Raw genomic sequence first — 22,681 nt, forward strand, 5'->3', positions numbered from 1 at the left:
TCACACTCCAATTGCTGGAGGAATAACACACTTCATTAACCAAAAGTTGCAGGAATTATACATTTTACACACCAAAGATAGAGGAATAACACACCTCACAGACCAAAACATGAAGGAATAACTCACTTCACAGACCAAAAGCTGGAGGAATAACACACTTCACAGACAAAAACCTGGAGGAACAACATACTTCACAAACCAAAACTTGCAGGAATAACACGCTTCACAGACCAAAACCTGGAGGAATAACACACTTCACAGGCCAAAAGCTGGAGGAACAACAAACTCCACAAACTAAAACTTACAGGAATAACACGCTTCACAGACCAAAACCTGGAGGAACAACATGTTTCTCAGCCAAAGCCTGGAGGAATAACATACTTCATAGACTAAAAGCTGGAGGAACAACATACTTCAGAGACCAAAACTTGAAGAAAGAACACGCTTCACAGACCCAAACCTGGTGGAATAGCACACTTCACAGACCAAAGCCTTCAGGAATAGATCACCTTACAGACCAAAACGTGAAGGAAAAACACGCTTCACAGACCAAAACTTGGAGAAACAACACACTGCGCAGACCAAAAGCTGGAGGAATAACATACTTCACAGACCAAAACCTGGAAGAATAACAGACTTCACAGACCAAAAACCTGGAGGAATACTACACTTCACTAATCAAAACCTGGAGGAACAACACACCTCACAGACCCAATCCTTGAGGACTAACACACTTTACAGACCAAAACCTGGAGGAATAGCGTACACACTTCACAGCCCAAAAACCTGGAGGAATACTACACTTCACTAATCAAAACCTGGAGGAACAACACACCTCACAGACCCAATCCTTGAGGACTAACACACTTCACAGACTAAAACCTGGAGGAATAACGTACACACTTCACAGCCCAAAAACCTGGAGGAATAAAAAACTTCACAGACCAAAACATGGAGGAATAACACACTTCACAGACCAAAAACCTGGAGGAACAACGTACTTCACAGACCTTAAGCTGCAGGAATAACACAATTCACAGACCAATAGCTGTAGGAATAACACACTTCACAGACAAAAACCTGGAGGAATAACACACTTTACAGACCAAAAGCTGAAGGAATAAAATACTTCACAGACCAAAACCTGGAGGAATAACACACTTCACAGACCAAAAGTTGCAGGAATTATACATTTTACACACCAAAGATAGAGGAATAATACTCTTTACAGACCAAAAACTGAAAAAATAACACACTTTACAGACCAAAAGCTGGAAGAATAACACACTTTACAGACCAAAAGCTCGTGGAACAACCTGTTTCACATACCAAACACTGGAGAAATAAGACACTTGAAAGACCAAAACTTGCAGGAATAGCACACTTCACAGACCAAAACCTAGAGGAAAAATACACTTACAGACCAAACGCTGGAAGAATAACACACTTCACAGACCAAAAGCTCAAGGAACAACATGTTTCACATACTAAAAGCTGGAGATATAACACACTTGACAGACCAAAACTTGCAGGAATAACACACGTCACAGACGAAAGGTTGAGGAATAACACACTTCACAGACCAAAACCTGGAGAAACATACTTTATAATTATCCAAAACTTGCAGTAGAAATGACACACTTCACAGACCAAAAGCTCGAGGAACAACATGTCTCACATACTAAAAGCTGGAGAAATAACACACTTGACAGACCAAAACTTGCAGGAATAACACACTTCACAGACGAAAGGTGGAGGAATAACACACTTCACAGACCAAAACCTGGAGAAACATACTTTATAATTATCCAAAACTTGCAGTAGAAATGACACACTTCACTGACCAAAAGCTGGAGGAATTACCTACTGCACAGACCAAAAGCTGGAGGAATAACGCACTTCACAGACCAAACCCTGGAGGAACAACATGTTTCACAGACTAAAACCAGGAGGAATAACACGTTGCACAGACCAAAAGCTGGAGGAACGGCATACTCTACAAACTAAAACGTGCAGGAATAATAACACACTTCACACAACAAAACCTTCAGGAATAACATGTTTCACAGACCAAAACCAGGAGGAATAACACATTTCATAGACCAAAAGCTGGAGGAACAACATACTTCAGAGACCAAAACTTGGAGGAATAACACGCATCACGCACCAAAACTTGGAAAAATAACACACTTCACAGATCAAAACTCACAGGTATATAACGCATTCCACAGGCCAAAACTCCTTGGAATCTGACAACGGAGATGCACTAGTTGCAACTGCTGTTCAACTCTTAGATTAATTTACAAACCATAATTTACAAAATCGGAAGGAACGCTTTGAGATGTAACTTGTGTAATATAAAGTCTCGAGTTTTGGGCTGTGGGATATTGTGCAAATTAACAGCAGCCCTTCCAAATTCACGAGCTCCTATTACTTTTCTTAAATTATTGACCCCCGGAGCGGCATTTACGATGATTTGGGTAATTGTCGTACCTTTTAGCGGGAAAAAATCACGACGATCTCCCTGGTCATTTTGATGTGAAAGACTTTCGTTCTGCCAACAGATTAAGGGCTCTATTATCTCCGTGAAAATCAACAAACATCAATTTTCTTTACATACCATGTTTACTTATCCCCTCTCTGTCACTCTAGATATCGTCGTAACTGCATTTTAGCAAGTGCTTTTTACTTGTTCTAGTTTGTTTCAGGTAAAGAGACTCCGTTTCAAACTGGGAAGTTCAACATGTCGCAGACTCTACCGGGCTGGAGCTGTAGCAGTGCCTGTTCACCACCCCAACACTGCCATTTGCCACGCTGCACAAAGGTTGCTTTTCCGGAGGCATTCAGAGGATCAGGGAAGGTCAGTGACCCGCAGTACATTGGCTGGAAAATGTTTCGACCAGGACTGATATCCTTGCACAGTGCAACATTTTACGGACAGCTGAGAAAAATGCCTTCTCTTATTACCAAATTGCCTTGCGCTGATTTCAGTCGGTTTGAAAAAGAAGTACAGTAGACTACTGTGGGACCAACCTGATTAACCATCTAACCTCTTGCAAGTGACCACCAGTCATTAAACACCAGACTGCTTATCCATCAAATTAAGTTCGTTTTCTCAGTAAATCGCCATATTTATACACTTGAGACCTCTTAACCTTCGAGTTTTGTTTCCACTTACAAGAGGCTTGGCTAACCTGCTAGCTTCTTCTGTCACCAACACGAATAAGTTGTAAGTCATTTTGTTCGGTAAAAAGCAGTTGGTCTGCTTACTCATCATGTTTTGCGTCCGGTTAAGGTTCAAGTGCACGTGTCAATCAGCCATGGTGAAGAGTCTACACGTGTCCACTCCCCTGCTGCTGTGTGGATTCAATCTGTAAGTGCGCGTGGGTTTGAAGTATGTGCACGTGAAACAGACACTGGAACAAATAAAACTGGAGTCATAAACTGGCTGGCTTTCCAGGATCAACCACAGATGGCACAAGGAAGTGTGACTTTCAGTAAAATATGGACAACAGAAACAAAGTGCAACAAAGTGATTTTTAAACAGGTGAAACCGCTAGAGCATTCATTATATGCCAAAATCTTAACGCAGCAATTACTGCTTGTTTTTATCCCTTGTTAGTGTGTTACTATACCTATGCAAAGGTCCTATTAAAACCATTTCTGGACATTTGCAGAGCTTTGGTGGAAGACCTTCTGTGTTCATCTCCGCTAAGTACACTCGTGGTACAAAGCCTGAAGATGCTATGTATGCCTGGTTGGAAAATGTGAATTCTAAGAGTTTCGAAGTGTGCATCAAGGAATTTTTGCCATTTAATGGAAAACACCATGATACAATTGTGGTAGGTAAACGTATTCAGATTTGCTTCCTTTTAACTTAGTTTAATTAATTGATTCTTCCTTATATTGAAATATATGATGATACCAAAGTTTGCCATTGTCACCTGAACGAAACGTACTACAATGATAACCGAGTCTCATATGGTTTGTTTTAAGATGTTTAGGGTGGAAAATGACCGCTGTGAAAGAAAATCGTAACATTAAACAATATTCAAATCTTGGTTTGACATATTTTTATGTTATTTTTGACAGGACTGGTTCGCTTTCTTTGGTAATGGTTCGGAGTTCAATTTTACCTTGGCAGGCGAGGCGTTCTTTCCCAACAGTGGAACGCCAACAGCTAACGACAACTATGGATTCTGCAAAGTACTACACGTTGACAAGGAGCATTCTTTCACACCGTTAAATTATCGTTTAATTAATAAGATAGTATTAATCTCTGCTTTGTTCCCTTAATAGTTTTGCAAAGCGAAACTGGATAGAAAGCAAAGAATGAAGAAGTTGGCTTAACATCAACAAATTATTATTCGGTGTCAAACTCTTTATTCACAATTTCAACTCCTCAGTAGCCCCCTAACATATATCTTACGAGATCATTGGTACGGGCCGGTATTCAAAAATACCTCTCATCTAAAGAGATAGGACCTGTCACAGAGAGATTTCTCTGTGTTCTGGTCAAAACCACTCAAATATTTGACAATGTTCCATTTTCTAACATCAAATTGCCCTTGAATACCGAGAACAAAATACTAAGCGATTCCTCTTGGGAAGAACAGCCTATAATCAGTTTCTTGGTGATTAAATATACAGAAGAACGTGCAAAATGGCCAGTTTTTTCAAGCTGTTTTCCTTTACAATCCTGGCCATCGTCAGCCAAATAAAATTAACACTAGTTTTCGTGTACTAGTAGTGTTTATTGTAAACAAAACTGAACAATTATTTTAAGTTCTAAGGCCTTTGTTGACTTTTTCTTTTGCATGGCAGATTGACTATAAATAACAATTACCCAGCTGCATTTGTTTCTCTTCACAGCAAGTAGATTTCAATACCACTTTTTACGCGTCACCAGTTGTCCTGGTTGCTGTTCATCATCATTATGACCGTAAAGTGAAAAGCCACATTCTGCCGGAAAACAACATCATCACAGCCTGGGTGGAGGTAAGATAACTCTATAGCAGGGTTAGGGTCTAATTCCAAACTTTTGGTCCCTTTTGAGCTTTTATGCAGAAACTATAATGATTCCATTTCCTTTGCATCGAGCTAATGCTTGTTAAGAATCCCGTTGCAAAAACAAAAATAGATCATGTTAATAATTTGAGTGATTTTTGTGTATAATATAGAATTTATCAAACGACTTAAAGCGAAAATTTAGCTCATCAATTCCAAAGGAATTTGTTTTATACTTAGGACGTTGGTCTAAAAGCAATGAAGATTTGTGTCAAGGATCTCACTGGAGCAGGCAGTCAGCATGATCCACTGTCTGTCAGTTACATTGTTATTGGAGGTAATAACATTATGTAGTTTAGCCAATGGTATATCCAGCTAACTTGAGTTATGAGGCTGTGAACACTAAATAAAAAAAACTATATTGTCAGTCAGTTTTAAATTAACTAGAGGAAGGGTTGCCATGAAGAGTAAATTGCTTTTTCTTTTCCCACGGTCAGACTCGATACCTTTTTCTTCACAGACCTTGATGCTTGTCCCAATGTTGAATACCCATCGTTTAAAGTCTGTATTTTATTTATTTATTTATTTATTTATTTACCTTTTTGTTCACAGACCTCGATCCTTGTCTCAATGTTGAATGTCCATCGTTTGGAGTCTGCAGGACATACAGTGCTCATGAATCACGCTGTGTGTGTTTCCAAGACTGCCCATCCTATCAAGATCCAGTATGCACCGCCAATGGTACAACATACGACAACAAATGCTGGCACGAACTGAGCTACTGCAGAGGACTGGAGAATAACCTTGTCTACCACCCTGGAAGCTGTGAGGGTAAGAACTGATCACCAGCAGACAACAGCACTCGTATGCAAGGTCTCAGGGCTTTACTTTGTCCAAGAGTCTTTAGCTCAACCTTCCTCATCGGCTTACAGTTAACTGCTGGCCACTCGCACTAAATTCAAAGTATCATGCAGTTGGCTTCATTGTATTCGTCGTTTTGTTCTGTATTAATTAAAAGCCCAGCTTTCAATCTCGTTCCCGCTTTCTGCTTTTTAACCAGGTTTCCCAGTTGTTCGTGGTCGTGTGGATCTTATGCGTACACCAAAATGGACTGATTCGACCTGTCGTACAGTCAGCTTCCCACCATACCGCTTCTATCCGGATAAACAAGTTCATGTTCAAGTCACTGTCAACAACATGAAATTAAAAGACTCCGTGACAGTCCACGACGCTGTCACATCATGGACGGAAAACGTCAATACGAAAAATTTCACAGTCTGCGTCATGCAGGCCGGGAGAAACGAAGAGAGCCTCAGTCCATTTGCAACTGTGGATTGGCTTGCCTACCAGGGAGCACCACCCAAAGGAATGACGGGAACAGTCAAGGTGCAGAAGTGGTGGTCTGGAACAAAATGCGCACATGTTACTTTTCCCAAGGTAGGATAAGAACGTTATTCAGTAAGTCTGAAGGTTTGCGTATACCGTCAGGAATTCGTGTAAAAAACAAACAAACGAAGAAAATGTTCATAAGCACCAATAGAGACCCCTTGCCCCAAAACAGCCGATTACGTGAGCTTCCCTCAACTGCCATGTAAATGTAACGGAATTTTCTCTCTTTCCGAGTAAAAGATTGCCACAACGTTATTTATCGGCAAAAATAAAGTCCTAAGAAATGCTTCCATAGACCGGTCATAAAGTTAGCTTCTGTATTCACACCTAGTGCTCTGAAAGATTCTTTTAATTTCCTTAGAGGAAAAAAATTAAACATGGTATTTCTTGCTCAAAAATGGCTGAGATAATGGTGCATGTTCAATGAATTGAGAAAGGATACAAGGTGATGCTCACACTTGCAGTTTTCGCGCTTAACTTAATTTAATTTATTTTTTTTACCTTTTTTATTCTTACGCAGAACAAGTTTCAGGAGATTCCTGTAGTTCTTGTGACAGCAGAACATCTGAGGACTGGTAAAGAGTATGACGCTTCTCTAATATGGACAGAAGATACAAACAAAGACTCATTTCAAGTCTGTCTTCGCGAAATGCAAAACTTTGATGGAAAACATGAAGACATTAACGTGGTATGTTCTCTCTTTATAAGTTATTTAGTTTTAAAGAATCATTTAATATGTGGGTTTCCAACATGGATTTCTTTGAAGATCCAACATTACCAGCACTCGGAATTTTTGTGAGATCTAAGGTACCCACAAAAGGTAGTCGCTTTTTGTTTGTTCGGTGGGGCGAGAAAAGATTCACGCCACGAGAGTGGATTGAGACGCACGGGGTGTCATGGGAAGGGACGAATGAAAAATAGCGTTGCTGTTATGCCAGAACTGTAATGCTTTTTTTGATTTTGGTTAAAAATGGTAAAAACAGCTCAGGGCATACAAAACTAAAGTCCTTAAGTAGCAATGAGTCAAAGAGGCTATTCTGTCATTTTATTTTAGAGCTAGGTGGCGTTGGAATGCTACCCAATTTTCATTTAGTCGGCTACATGGTTTCCTTGTCAGGTTTCGTACAATCATCAGTATTACTATGTTTTTTTTATTTCCAGAGCTGGTTAGCGTTTTCTAAACTACACAAACCCTTCTTCACTGAACATGGTTCTGTCGGGTTTCCAAACACAAAACCACCAAAAGATGAAAACAACAACGCTTACTGCAAGGTAAGTTTTCAAGAAGCAACTATAACAACTTTTGAACAACACAATTAACTTGCTCTTTGTCTGAGTAAAAAATATTTGTTGAAAGTGCAAGTTTTATACTGGTATTATGGCCTTGGAACCGTATGATAACAGTCAATGTTACGTTTTTAACTGGCAGTTTGTGAAGTTTAAAAGAAGGTACAACAGTACACCAACAGTTCTGATATCCATCAACCACAGCACAAAGGCAAAAGGGAACTCAGCGCCAGTTCACAACGGCCTTACCACGTGGATCGAGGTAAAATTTAACCGTACGGTGAACTTTCTTCAAGAAAAGGCAGGTTCGCGACCACAACTGACTATCCCGTTGCGTCTTACACGAAGTCCTTCTTGGAGAGGTGTTAAAAGTTTCTATCCCCAAGATGTCGGTCTTAAACCTGTTAGAGACTGTGTACATTTTAGAAAGGTCTCCGTCTTAGTGCAGACGTCGTATTGAGAGCTTTTTTGCTCCAAGTTAGGTGTCTCGTTCCAATTGAGGGACTCCTTACACGAAGGAAGATAAGTTATAATAAGACTTAAGCACAATAGGTATATTACGAGGTACTTGACTGTTTGTTTACTCAAAATAGCAATGACAAAATCGTTGAAACACGATTTTAAACGGAATCAATTTCTGTATTTGTTTCCAGAACATGAAGGCTTCAGGATTTAGAGTCTGTGTCAAGGAATTGTACCAGACCAGATATGATCCAGTGTCAGTGAGCTATGCGGTCCTTACAGGTCAGTAAATTAATAGGGGATAAGTTAACTGTTTGTTTCCACGCTACGTAAGCTATTGAAACCATTCAGAACAATCCAGATTTTTATAAAATTTCGTTTTTTGTTTAGTTTGTTGGTCTCCAGACTCCTTTACTCAAATTCCATGACTTGGAGTAAAGAGTCGTCTCAAAAACAACAACAACAACAACTTTATTGAATAAATAATAAAATTACATACCAAGACTTGGGAACCCGCCGGTAACTATTATAACACTTAAAATGTCATTACTTTCAATAATTAATTGTGATTGCCCAATTGTGACTACTTTTCTCTGGTTTTACGCGATTTAAAATCACTCGTCGCGCTTATTGCCAGCTCTACACTTATGATTACCAAATGCGAACTGAGGTTTTCTTAATGTTACTAGAGTAACAAACTACTGAAGAAATCATAAGAAAATTTAGAAGTTCGAAATGAATTGAACTTATCTGATTCTGGTGAAAAAGTGAAAGTGAAATATAATAATCCATGACTTCTCGTAACTGGCTTACGGCTGAAATCATATTTATGTTTCATGTTTTCGCAGATATCTGTGACCCTGGCTGGACCTATTTCAATGGATTCTGTTACTTTACGAGTGAAAAATGTGCAAACTGGACCACAGCTCTGACAAAATGCCGACAGGAAAACTCCGTCCTTGTTGATGTCAGCAATAACGACGAAAATGTTTACATACAGCACCGCCACAATGGCGAGAAATCCTGGCTGGGTTTGAATGACATCTCCGCGGAGGGTAACTTTACTTGGGCGGATGGTGGAGCGGGAAACTTTACAGCTTGGGCCAAGAAGCAGCCGAACAACTTTAAAAATGAAGACTGCGTGCACGCACTTGGTGTGAAATACAACTATGAATGGAATGACGTGAAGTGCAGTGACTGTCATCAGTTTACTTGCAAGAAAGGTAGCTTGTTTGTAATAATTTTTTTAGTACATGAGGCACAGAAAAATAATTTGGAAATATCACAAGAAGGGAGGAGCCAAGTTGTGTAATGCTTTGTGTTTGAAAATTACAAAGAATTAAAATCTTGATCAGATTTAACAATTGAAAATAACTTTTAAAAACATGCAGAAAGAAGATCACAAATGAATTAAACATCAAAGCCTGACAGGGGATCTTACTCGCAATTAATTCAATTACCTAAAATCCCTCGACGAAGCATACGTAGGTATAGGTATTGTTCCAAGGGAAAATAAAAAAACAACTGTAAATACCGTGACTAGTCAATCCAACAGAATGAACCAGCCAAGTGGTTCACTAAAACCGAATTCGAGCTGCAGTCCGATGGAAGTTCGAATGACAAGGCTGATACTCTGATACAGATGGCTAAAAGAACTCTGTTAAACTTACAGAGACAAGAAATCTTTCGGCGTTATTATACTTATCTGTTACTTAAAGAATAAGTACGTGCAAGCACAATTTATTATATTTAGTTGTACAAAATCAATTTTTACGACTAACCAAGCACTCAATTGTACTCTCACGAATTATTGTTATAGACCAATAATAGCTTAATGCTGGTAAACAATCAATATCTAATTTATACGTTGCATTTCAGTCACTTGAGGTGATTTCCAGGTATATTGCAGCTCGAGTCGCTGATTTTAACTGAGATTTTTGAAATTAGATTAGATCAGACGGCATAGAAATTCTATTCATAAATTGAGCCTAAACGTACGGTGCTTCCTAATACAGAGGTATTTTTGCGCAGTCCATGGCTATGCGAGAAAAGCAGAAAATAGCATGGGCTATTGGAATCCAAAAAGAAATTGGGAGTAACCACGTAAAAAGCGTTCAAATGCAAAAAAATGCGATAGGAATTTTTCCCAAGTTGAAGCTTAATATTTCTAAAATTAGAGATAAACTTTTTTAAAGGTGTCGCCGAGAGAAACCAGAGTTTTTCGGACCAACACGAGTTGCGTAGAAAGTATGCGCAGTAGCAAGAGTAGGCACCATCCTTAGCGTTTCATGTATCCACCCCTATTAAGCTCACACACAGATATACATTCAAAAATACCACAGATCGCAGCTTAAAAAGATACGTGTTCATTTGGAACGCTCCAGCTTGTCTGCCAGACACAGAGTGGGTTTTAAGGAATCTGAGGCGCTGTCGTTTGGCAAATGGTGAAATTTAAATGTTATTGTTTACTTTTTGGATAGCCTGCGAGCACGCTCTCTTTTAGGCCAGCCGCGGAAGGATAGCGCGAGCGGCGAACGAAGCGAGCCGAAGAGGATTGGGGCAGGGGCGCTCCAATCTCGCTCCCAACCCCACCTCAATCTTCTCGCGGCTGACCTAAAAGAGAGCTTGCTCGAAGGCTACTTTTAGGGCATTGAATGATCTTTCCCCTTATGACCTTTGTACATCAAGGTGCGAGGTAATGTGTAAATGTCAGTTAGATGTCTAAGATCTCCGTTGATTGTACCATATATACAATTCAGACGGCTGTTGCCTTAAAGATTTTCTACTCACGGTTCCACATTTGTTGAAACCTTCTCTTAGTAAATTGCGCACATTTATGCCAATGACAACAACTCAGTTTCAGAAAATATTCATCTCTAAAAGCCGATACAATACGGTTAATCTCACGGTAGAGTTCTGCTGGGAGTCTCACGTCACTTGAGCGAGGAAACCATATGTCTCTATTTTATAAACAATTTTGCGGTAGGTTTCTCCTTTTGACAAGCTTTACACTAATCTTAATTAATCTTATATTTTCAGACTTCGATGAGTGCAAAAGAAAGGCCTATGACTGCCACCAGTTTGACACTTGCGTAAATGAACGGGGATCTTATTCGTGCAAGTGTAAGAGTGGATACATCAAAGACGGCCTTGGTTGTTATTATGCCAAATCCTGCTCTGTGATCAGAAAAGACACCCGAACTGTGAGCGGAAAATACGTCATTGATCCAGATGGCAAAGGAGGTCTACAACCATTTACAGTGTATTGCGACATGACTGGCAAGAAAGGAGTTGGCGTGACAGTCATCAGTCACAACAGCGAAAGCAGAACACGTGTTCAGGGATGTGAAGCTCGAGGATGTTACTCACGTAACATTCGTTACACAGGAGCGAGTCTGTCTCAGCTGGCGAGTCTCACCAGAGTCTCCTCACACTGTGAACAGTTTATCAAGTATGAGTGTCTTGACTCGGTCTTGCTTTACAATAACAATCCATACGGTTGGTGGGTGTCACGCGATTCCACTAAGATGACGTACTGGGGTGGAGCATCTGGCAGAAGTAAGTGCGCATGCGGGATGACCAACTCATGTGCGAACCCCAGTGATGGCTGTAACTGTGACAAGAATGACTATAGATGGCGTGAAGACAGCGGTCTCCTCACTGACAAGACACATCTTCCAGTTAAACAGCTCAGGTTTGGGGACGCAACCCCTAACGAGGCTGGTTACCACACACTGGGAAAGCTGAAGTGCTATGGCATGGGATAGACATTAACTCCCTGACAACAACGTTTAACAATACGCATTACAAAGTCCTGTCATAAAACTGAAGCAAACTCTTACGAAGAACTTGTTTAGATACTGAACGCTTTGAAGTAATCTAAGTAGTCGGTTCTTTCACAAAAATGTTGTGGGAACACAGAAGTAAGTGGGAATAGTAAAGTACAGTGGCATTAGGTCCTTATCAAAAGTGGTAAAATGGATACTTTGTAAAGAATATGGTGATAGATATTGATACATGAATAAATTTGGGGATTAATTATGTTGTTATTGGTAATGAAAAGGTAGCTTTCATCGAAGGTCACACTACTTTCTTTTACTCCATGTTTTATTTAACAAGTAGATTATGAGCTCGAAATTTCAATCGCGTGATAGTTGATGAGAGCGAAGCCCAAATCAACTATAACATGATAGAAATCTAGAGCGTATACTCTAATCGTTTTAGTATAAATCTACTGGTTGCTTAAAATCCTCTTTACAGACACTTCAAAAACCGCACACTGTTAGGCTACTCTCTCTACTGACTATCTACAACAAAATAGATAGTGAGTAACGTATCCAATAAGTGAACAGCATTCGTGATATATAGAACGTTAGTAGATTTAAGCGTGAATGATTTCACTGTGGCTAGACTGAATTTTAAAGAGCTCACTAATCTTGAATTTTGAAAGTTTGTTACTTTACTGTCAGAGCTAAGTCTTGGCTTCGATTGAAGACAAAAGATTGTCTTAATTTTCCTAGTAACTAGGGGACAATATTACTGAATGCTGATTGGTCAAGCGGTGAACATACTTACTCCTAATTGGCTGAGTACGCCATTTCTACATTTTTGGTTTCTTCATATCATTTTGTGGCCAACAACACCGAGCGTTTTCGGAGTTTGACTTTTAACCCGCCGATAAGATCGGTTCTTTGTGTAAAAAAAGCATGAAAATCACTGAAGTGCCACAGCTTGAAAGAAAATGCATAAAGGCGAATTTTTGTGTCTTACAGGATACAGCAAGAGATATTGTTTGTGTTAAAAGCTAAAATCAACAGTTGTTTCAACCTGTTTTGGTTGAAAAACAAATGATTCATAGCAACCATGCTCTTTCGCCGCAGTATGGCTTCTTGGCAACGAAAGATAACGAAAGATAAGTGCTCTTTTACTGGGAAGATAGAGCAGGTCAAATTCAGTGGAAGAAATTAGGGAAAGATTTCCACACAGCCTCATATGTGCACCACTATCACACTAACATATACATAAACGTAGGTTCGATTGACATCGGTATTACCGTATATAGGGACAGTAATGGATCACTGATGAATCTTACATCGCTACTTTTAAAATCATCTTATATCATTGGTAAGGTGCATGTAAGTCTACAAGAGATGTGGGTCTTTAAACTAGATCTTTTTGGGCCCTTTTTAAGAAAAACCATCTCGTTCCTTTCAGCCCTTGTGATAAGGCTATTTTGGTCCTATTTTGAGGGAGCCAAATTAGAAAATAGCAACGTATTTTACTCATCCAATCGGCCCTAATTTTAGGAATAAAACATCTTTTCAATTTACAGTGTAGATGTTAATGAAGCAGAAGCCCATATATTCGTGCAACGGAAGTTTCACATTCAAACTTATTTTAAGTGAAACCGTTTCCTGAGAAAATTTCTGTTCCCATCCACATCTGCATTACAAAACTCACCCGAGCTACCACTGCACAAAATTACCGCTTGAAATGTTTTCAGGGCACTCCGAAAAACATCGCAATTCATTGTGAGTTTTATGAGAAATCTAAAAATAACCCAAATTGTGAGAACGCTGTTTCACTGAACGCAGTATGGTTACTTGGACACTCCTGGTAATGGACTTCTGCGTGAAAGCCGCGTCGGTCTCATTTTTTTTTCGTTCGCAAGTACAAGGGACTCTGGCATAAGGCCATAGGAGTCACTAAACCAGAGCACTTCCTTAGTCTTCTTCCCCTGTAACAGTAAAGGGAATTGTCACGCTTTTAGGATTTTGTTGTTGAGTACAAGGCACACTCATTTAGAGACTCTGCTTCAAATTAGCGCTTGTACAAGATTTACTTTGGTAGGCGAGTGTCCTCCATCCGCACAACATGGTCTGTCCGGCCAACGAATACATGATTTGAGAACGGGTTTGTAGACAATAATTGTTGTGCTATGTCCAATATCATTGCAGTTAAACACTCTGGTTAGTTTAAGACGACAAAAGGTAACACTTTATGTAAATTTAGGATTATCACAAACTACATTTTCCCGCCCCTCCCCCCCCCCCCCCCAACACACACACAATGCACCCTAGGTAGGAGCCCTCTCGGTAGTCATTCAACAGGTTGCGTTCGCTGTTACCAACCAAGATGGCACCAGTCCGATCGAAACGTGCGACTCTCGAAACTCCCACGGGGAAATAGTGGACTGTGAACAGTCTAAATATCAAGCTATACTGGGAGCTAGTCTGATAGTTAACTATCCACAAGTACTCTTGCTTTTGCGCTCTAATGCGGCCAGCTCATGACGGAGACAAACCTATTAGGACACCTTAGTTTGAAAAGCACAGTCCACAAGGTGGAATTCTGGTTGGGTTTCTGCGAAAGTGACATGAAACATTCGTGTTCACACCAGGGCCATATTCACTAAACCCAAGACTAAGTTAAGATGTATCCAAAGTATTATTGCTTCTTGACAAAAATGTATTGTAAGACTAACAATAGTCTATTGTTAAGAACGATACTTTGATGCATTTTAATTAGGAGGGTTTAGTGAATATGGTGCTGGTGTGAACACGAATGTTTCATGTCACTTTCGCAGAATTACTTGTATGTCCAGAGAGACTGAAATTCCGCCAACTTAGCTCAAAATGGTTAATTTCTAGTTTTTTGAAAAACAAAAATGGCTGAACAGATCGTCAGAGCAGTTTGTAATTAGGGACAGAAAATGGTTTTTTAGAGGGGTGGGCGAAAAACCGCAAAATTCCTGAAAAGCTTCAGTTTTCAGCAGAAGAAAAGTGCTGAGAGTAACTTAAGCAAAGAGATATCTAGTAGAAAACGTCATACTATTGCGCAAGCTTTAAGAGACGAGAATTGTCAAAAAAAACAAAAAACAAAAAACAAACTCTTCCCACTCCTCAAAAATAAAATGACCCGTCCTCTCCCTCCTTAGGGCGCAAACGTACAGATGACAGCAATCACTCATATCTCGGTTATGTGAAAAACTTGCTTCATTTGCATCGGAGGGTTCGAATAAATCAATTTTTAACATTAATGTAAACTAAAAACCTTAAATAAAAAAAGTCATTAAAACGTACAGTGTAGGTGTGTTGCACTTTCTGGAACTGCCCTCTATTACATCAGCAAGTCTGACAAAAACACAAAGCAAAAAGTAATAGTCGTTTAAAATTTTCATTAGAATTCAGATCAACAATAATTATATACCCTAATGCTGGTTCAGGTGGCCGCAAAACGTTTGCTTTTCGAAACTACAGTTAGACCACGTAAACAGAAAAATGCCGTCTAAGAGGTATAACTGCTGTCAAATCTTTTTGTTTTTGCTTTTTACAAGGCAGTTTGGAAGTCAAATTACCCGGCAAACGATCGATGCACGCAAACACTGATGCCTCAGTGCTGAAAAAAATGATTACCATGTTACCAGATTATGCTGAGGAGAGAAATCATTAAAAAATTAGATTTTTCCATATAATCATCAGATAAGACGCAGTTCGTTTTAGAAAATCTTTTTAGCTTATTGGTACCGACAGAATGTTTTTTTTTTCATACATCTTAGATTTCGCGAAAATCATGCAGAATTGTTACAAAACAGTTTTCATCACCAAAAGATCTAGAGTAAATAATGCGATGCGAGATTTAAATGGCATTTAGAGTACATGTTGGGCGCAGAAGATTAAACAAACCCTAATGAATTGCTTTCTTTCCTCGAAATATAGGGTCGAATCATACGCCAAAAAGTGTAACCCAACAAGGCGATGTTTTATGAGAGGCGCTCGTCGATTTAGTCTTTATTTCAATTTTTTTAAGGTTTAGCCCTTTAAATTTCGCCTTTGAAAGTGTGCGTTCTAAGAATTATAATAAAAGGCACGACGACCGGTCTAAAAAGACGTCTCAGTCGCATTCCCTTCCTTTGACGCAGGAAGAAAATAAATATACTTAGAGTGCAAACACTTGCAACTCACTAAACAAATTTATTTGCTGTATCAATAACTATTTCATAACTACAAGTAAACAAGAAATTTTTAATTTAGTCAAATGTTAAAGCGCTTTATGTGCTCTCTCCCACACATTTTTTGTTTTGATACCAATGAAGACGAGACATAACTAAACGGATGTGTATGATAATCCAGCTCGCTGCCCGAGTTAAGCTCTGATAACTTGGTGGACCTGGGGGAATATTTATTTTTGTGTCAATAAGGGTGTTAAGCAAATGTTTGAAAGGATAAAGCAAACATTACCGGAGACATCCAGTCAACTTAAACTTGTTCTTTAGCGCTTACCAGAATAGTTTAGCGAAACTAGAACATGGAAAAATGAATCGTTCCTATCTCGTCCTCGTATGTTACCTCCTTCTGTATCAAGCCATACAAGTCATAAGCGAGAAGTGTCGCGAAGAAAGATCTCAGCAAGGATTCGCTCTCTTTTACAAAAACTACAGCTCATTATTCCGACTGCCTTAATTTTTGCATTGATGGCCCAAGTTGCATGACATTAAATTTATGGTTAAACACGAAGCAATGTGATTTGAACTCTCTCATTCGAGAGACACCTGTCCGGCCTGCTACATGAAAGCCCCTTCCCGCTGTTTTTGCTGACCTTACTTCGCATTTTTATCGATATATTTGCCCCTCTGAAAGCAAAAGGAATAACTTTTCCAGTGCCGATTACGAAATTTTGAGCAGACTTTTTGCCGAAGAAAACTTTAGATTATCTTCAAACAGTAAATCAGATTTTCTGAGGTAATTGGGTTTCCGAACAGAATTCTGCCGAAGTGAACTGTTAAGTAACCCTGATATGCGTGTTAGTGGGCATAAAAGGGAGAAACCCTCCCCTTCCCTCCCTCTCCCCCGCTACTCCCGCGCGCCTTGTCAGTGAAGTAAAGTACGTAAAGTTAACTTTATTTAGCTAGAGTGGCCCATTCAGCTACATGGCTGTTATCTAGAGGGGCCCTTGTAACTAACTCTACGGCATTCATGATCTTACCGAATATAGATTGAAGCTTAATCCTCAATGTATTTAATACATTCAAGTGTCTCAAGTAACATAAGCAAAGTAAGCATATTTAACCCAACAGATAATTGAATGCAAATCTCGATCAAAACTCTCCGATGCGTAACGATATAAACATGGTTCAAAACCAAATGTACATGTACAACCTTCAACAGAATGAATTCTGTCATGAAAACAAACTAAGAAAGGCTTGATTGCAAAGCATTACACAATGACATCGATCAGAGGTTCTAAGTTTTGTGCCGAAGACCCTGAACGAAAGCAACTTGTATGAACGGTGTGTGGACTGATATGCCATGTAAACAATTACAATTATAAGACCTCGATCCTGCAAGTTAGCAAACACCAAAAATCCAAGAAAACTAGGCACTCAGGTCTGTTTCGATCATAAATTCGAACCTGGGCAGCAAATTTGAATTTGAGGAACATGGAGACCTAAGTTAATTTCGTACGGTACTCAAGACAAGATCTGTTGCCCGTCTGTTAGTGCTGCATTTACACGGCGGAAGTAAAATAATTATTGCCATAATAATAGGGCAAACGAAAGAAGTTGACGTAATTGAATAAAAATAGGGTGAACACGTTCGAGGAATAGATTTTCGTGTTAGAAATGTTGTCAAAAATAAGCCTATGGAGGCTACACACGCTAGAAGTCAACTTTGTCTAATTTTAGAAGAAGAGTGGAGACCATTTTATCTTCTCTTTCCTGAACATTTCAGTTAGTCCGATTATTACGAAGCGACAGAGGTAAGTGTATTTCATGACACGGGACAAACTCCCCGAATCTTTTGAAAGGGAACGCAGTTGCCTATGGATATATCCAGACAAATATTAGAATGAAGTAGCTATGAATGGTGTGAGGTGGTTTTCGTAAGACACCTTTAGTTCACGAGAGTTCGCAAGTTTCCGCCGTAGTGAGGTGGCCTTTCTTACCCGTGTTAATGCGCACTGTCGCTTGAATTTACGTTATCTTTGTAAGTTTAACTTTAAGGATAGAAAAGAAGCCTTTGATCTTAAAACAGGGGGTATGCGTATATGATTTCTCTATCAAAATAATGCTATCATTTGAAAGAGAGTGGTTCCTTAATTTGCGGGTAAATAAATACGCGCCTTTTATCTTCGCTTATAACTTGTCGTTTCTATAACTTGACAGGAACTCAGTTCTAAGTAAGCAGTTGTCAACAGTCTTGCCTCTGCTGTTGCTGTCGATTTTGAGTCAACAAAAATACGTAAGTGCTCCAGTTGTGTTGTTTTTATACCTTAAACAGACATTAATCACCGAAAAATGGTCAATTCTGTTTTGGCTTAGTTTTGGAATATTTTAAAATTGTTGTTTAAGCTCCCAAAACCATTTCGTCTAGATCCGTGCACCACCAGCAGAAATTTCGTTTTGCTTTTCGTAAAATATTTAACGCGTAGAAATCAATTCAAGTCAGATTTAGAATTTGTTGACAAAAATACTACAAAGATCCCAGTGTAATTTTCATTTCCGATTTCAAGTATTTAATGAACACAGATCGGACGCAGTTCTTATAATATCATCACGGATAGCATTATGGACATTCAATTGCAAGATATTGTTTTATGATCTCTTTATAAAATCAAAAGTCATTTTACTTAAGATGCCACTACCGTCATATTCTTTGTCAGTTAAGTGTAAGCTATTTGGAGTCTAACTCTAAGAAAAATGATTAAGAATAGTTCTACTATGAAATTGCTATTTTCTATCCTTTTTTAATTGTTTTTTGACTGGGTGATAAGTTATAATTTTAAGTCTCGTTTATTCCTACGTTTATTTCACGTACCGCGCAGTGTTTACACCATTGGCAGATTTTATTCACTGCTCTCAAAACTCGCAATTTCTTAGGCAAGGCACAAACTGAACTCAAACAAGTCAATCTTCACAGAAGCAAGGCAAAACTTAAAACACAAATTCAAAGTTTGCTACACCCGCTTGTAACTCTATGAATGTCTATGAGTATGTAACTTCCAAATCAGGCTGTCGCTCAACTGTTGGCTAGCACTTTCAAATTCCACTTAAATTCCGAACTTCGAAATACCTGAAATTAGAAGTTATCACATATGTGTAACGTGGCCTTATGAAACTGACCAAGCTGCAACTGACTTACAACAGCAACTCGCACAGGAAAATTTACATGCAGCTGCAACTAAAGTTACAACTTTCTTAGAGCAGAGCCCACTATCTTAACTTTAACTTCACTCATTGACAAATTGACTGATCGTCATAAGTAATCAGATTCTTCGAACAAAAATAAAAACAGATGCTCGTATTTAATTATCAACATTTTAAAGTAATCACACAACGCGCACAAACTGACTCATGTCTAAAAAAAATTACTACATAAAAGTTACAGACGTCAAGAACACACATTGACTACCAAAGCTCTCAGAAGTCCACCTCCATAAACATTACAAAACTCCCACAGAATTCAAACTTAACAGTTATAAAAACTCACTGAACTATGAAACAATTTCACAGTCATTATTTACAATTTACTAGTGTACACAGCTGGTACACTCATAAAATCACTATAGACAGCCAAAACAGGGTCAGGAAGTTGACGAAATTCAAAAACCGCCATGCTCCTAAATAAGTGCAAAAACCAGCGAATTTCACAGACCAAAACCTGCTGAAATAACACACTTTACACACCAAAACTCGTAGGAATAACACACTTCACAGAACAAAATGCGTAGGAATAATACACTTCACAGAACAAAGCTCGAAAGAATAACACACCTCACGACCAAAACGCAAAGGAATATAACACAATTCACAGACCAAAAATAGCAGGAATATAACTTGGAGGAACAACACACTCCGCATACAAAAACTTGCAGGAACAACACACTGAACAAACTAAACCAAATCTGAGTGTAACAACGCACTTCACAGACCATATCTGAATGTAATAACACACCTCACAAACCAAAACTTGGAAGAATAACACACTGCCCTGACCAAACCTTGGAGGAAGAAAACACTCTCAGATCAAAATGTTGAGGAATAACACACTTCACACACCAAACTTTGCAGGAATAACACGCACACTTCACAGACCAAAAATGGGAAGAATAACACACTTCACAGATCACTTCACAATTTACAGACGAGGACTTGGAGGAAGAACACACTTCAAAGACCAAAACCTGGAGGAATAACACACTTCACAGACCAAAACGTGAAGGAATAAAATACTTAACAGAAAACAACTTGCGGGAAAAAACACTCCAAGGACCAAAAATTGGAGGAAAAACACACTTCACAATGACCAAAACGTACAGGAATAACACATTTCACAGACCACAACGTGTAGGAATAACACACTGCACAGACCTAACCTTGCAGGAAAAAAACACATCATAGACCAAAATAAGCAGGAATAACACACTTCACAGACCAAAACTTGCAAGAATAACACACTTCACATACCAACACCTGGAGGAAAAAAGACACTTCACAGACCAAAACTTGGAGTAATAACACACTCCACCGAAGAAAAATCGCAGGAATTGCATACTTCACAGACCAAAACAAGCAGAGCAATGCAAAATTTGGAGGAATAACATAATTCATATGCCAAACCTGGGAGGAATAATACACTTCACACACCTAAAAATGAAGGAATAAAACACTTCAGAGTCCAAAACGTGGAGCAATTATCACACTGCACAGACCAAAACTTGTGGAAAAAACCAACTTCACAGACAAAAAACTTGGGAGAATAACACACTTAACGGACCAAATCTTGAAGGAACAACATACTTCACAGACGAAAACTTGCAGCTATAACACACTTCACAGACCAAAAGCTGGAGAAGCAACATGTTTCACAGACCAAAACCTGCAGGAAAAACACACTTCTCAGACCAAAACCTGAAGGAATAACACACCTCACAGACCAAAACATGAAGGAATAACACACTTCACAGACCAAAAACTGGAGGAATAACACATTTCACAGACCAAATCTTGAAGGAACAACATACTTCACAGACAAAAAATTGCAGGAATAACACACTTTACAGACCAAAAGCTAAAGAAACAACATGTTTCACAGACCAAAACCTGGGGGAATAACACGCTTCACAGACCAAAACCTGAACAAATAACAAACTTCTCAGACCAAAACCTGGAGGAATAACACACCTCACAGACCAAAACATGAAGGAATAACTCACTTCACAGACCAAAAGCTGGAGGAATAACACATTTCACAGACAAAAACCTGGAGGAACAACATACTTCACAAACCAAAACTTGCAGGAATAACACGCTTCACAGACCAAAACCTGGAGGAATAACACACTTCACAGGCCAAAAGCTGGAGGAACAACAAACTCCACAAACTAAAACTTGCAGGAATAACACGCTTCATAGACCAAAACCTGGAGGAACAATATGTTTCACAGCCAAAGCCTGGAGGAATAACATACTTCATAGACTAAAAGCTGGAGGAACAACATACTTCAGAGACCAAAACTTGAAGGAAGAACACGCTTCACAGACCCAAACTTGGTGGAATACCACACTTCACAGACCAAAGCCTTCAGGAATAGATCACCTTACAGACCAAAACGTGAAGGAACAACACGCTTCACAGGCCAAAACTTTGAGAAACAACACACTGCGCAGACCAACAGCTGTAGGGATAACATACTTCACAGACCAAAACCTGGAGGAATAACAGACTTCACAGCCCAAAAACCTGGAGGAATACTACACTTCACTAATCAAAACCTGGAGGAACAACACACCTCACAGACCCAATCCTTGAGGACTAACACACTTCACAGACCAAAACCTGGAGGAATAACGTACACACTTCACAGCCCAAAAACCTGGAGGAATAAAAAACTTCACAGACCAAAACATGGAGGAATAACACACTTCACAGACCAAAAACCTGGAGGAACAACATACTCCACAGACCTTAAGCTGCAGGAATAACACAATTCACAGACCAATAGCTGTAGGAATAACACAGTTCACAGACAAAAACCTGGAGGAATAACACACTTCACAGACCAAAAGCTGGAGGAATAAAATACTTCACAGACCAAAACCTGGAGGAATAACACGCTTCACAGACCCAAACTTGGTGGAATACCACACTTCACAGACCAAAGCCTTCAGGAATAGATCACCTTACAGACCAAAACGTGAAGGAACAACACGCTTCACAGGCCAAAACTTTGAGAAACAACACACTGCGCAGACCAAAAGCTGGAGGGATAACATACTTCACAGACCAAAACCTGGAGGAATAACAGACTTCACAGCCCAAAAACCTGGAGGAATACTACACTTCACTAATCAAAACCTGGAGGAACAACACACCTCACAGACCAAATCCTTGAGGACTAACACACTTCACAGACCAAAACCTGGAGGAATGACGTACACACTTCACAGCCCAAAAACCTGGAGGAATAAAAAACTTCACTAATCAAAACCTGGAGGAACAACACACCTCACAGACCCAATCCTTGAGGACTAACA

The 22,681-nt window shown here is 39.3% G+C and overlaps 2 protein-coding genes across 3 annotated transcripts in view; both read left to right on the forward strand.

Moving 5' to 3' along the window:
• LOC146473502 (contactin-associated protein 1-like) overlaps positions 1–22,681 on the forward strand; it is a 160,847-nt gene that overhangs the window by 58,850 nt on the left and 79,316 nt on the right. The gene's annotated exons all lie outside the window — the stretch shown is intronic.
• Positions 1,747–12,188, forward strand: LOC146473507 (uncharacterized). The gene is made up of 15 exons (XM_085118117.1): positions 1,747–2,211; positions 2,699–2,860; positions 3,296–3,547; positions 3,678–3,842; positions 4,093–4,206; positions 4,873–4,998; positions 5,248–5,344; positions 5,620–5,838; positions 6,068–6,444; positions 6,917–7,084; positions 7,558–7,668; positions 7,826–7,945; positions 8,337–8,427; positions 8,994–9,368; positions 11,185–12,188. The coding sequence occupies exons 1-15, from the start codon at positions 2,059–2,061 to the stop codon at positions 11,910–11,912; spliced, it is 3,258 nt and encodes a 1,085-aa protein (XP_084974243.1). The 5' UTR covers positions 1,747–2,058; the 3' UTR covers positions 11,913–12,188.

The sequence above is a fragment of the Pavona decussata genome, unplaced genomic scaffold, assembly GCF_977016875.1.
Source record: "Pavona decussata unplaced genomic scaffold, jaPavDecu1.1 SCAFFOLD_93, whole genome shotgun sequence".
Classification (NCBI taxonomy): domain Eukaryota; kingdom Metazoa; phylum Cnidaria; class Anthozoa; order Scleractinia; family Agariciidae; genus Pavona; species Pavona decussata.

What these genes read in the sequence shown, in the direction of transcription:
- LOC146473507 (XM_085118117.1), top strand. Translation starts at nt 2,059, where the DNA reads ATGTTTCACAGACCAAAACCAGGAGGAATAACACATTTCATAGACCAA. An exon ending in GCCTTACCACGTGGATCGAG is followed by an intron (nt 7,946 to 8,336) that starts GTAAAATTTAAC and finishes ATTTGTTTCCAG; the next exon opens with AACATGAAGGCTTCAGGATT. An exon ending in GAGCTATGCGGTCCTTACAG is followed by an intron (nt 8,428 to 8,993) that starts GTCAGTAAATTA and finishes ATGTTTTCGCAG; the next exon opens with ATATCTGTGACCCTGGCTGG.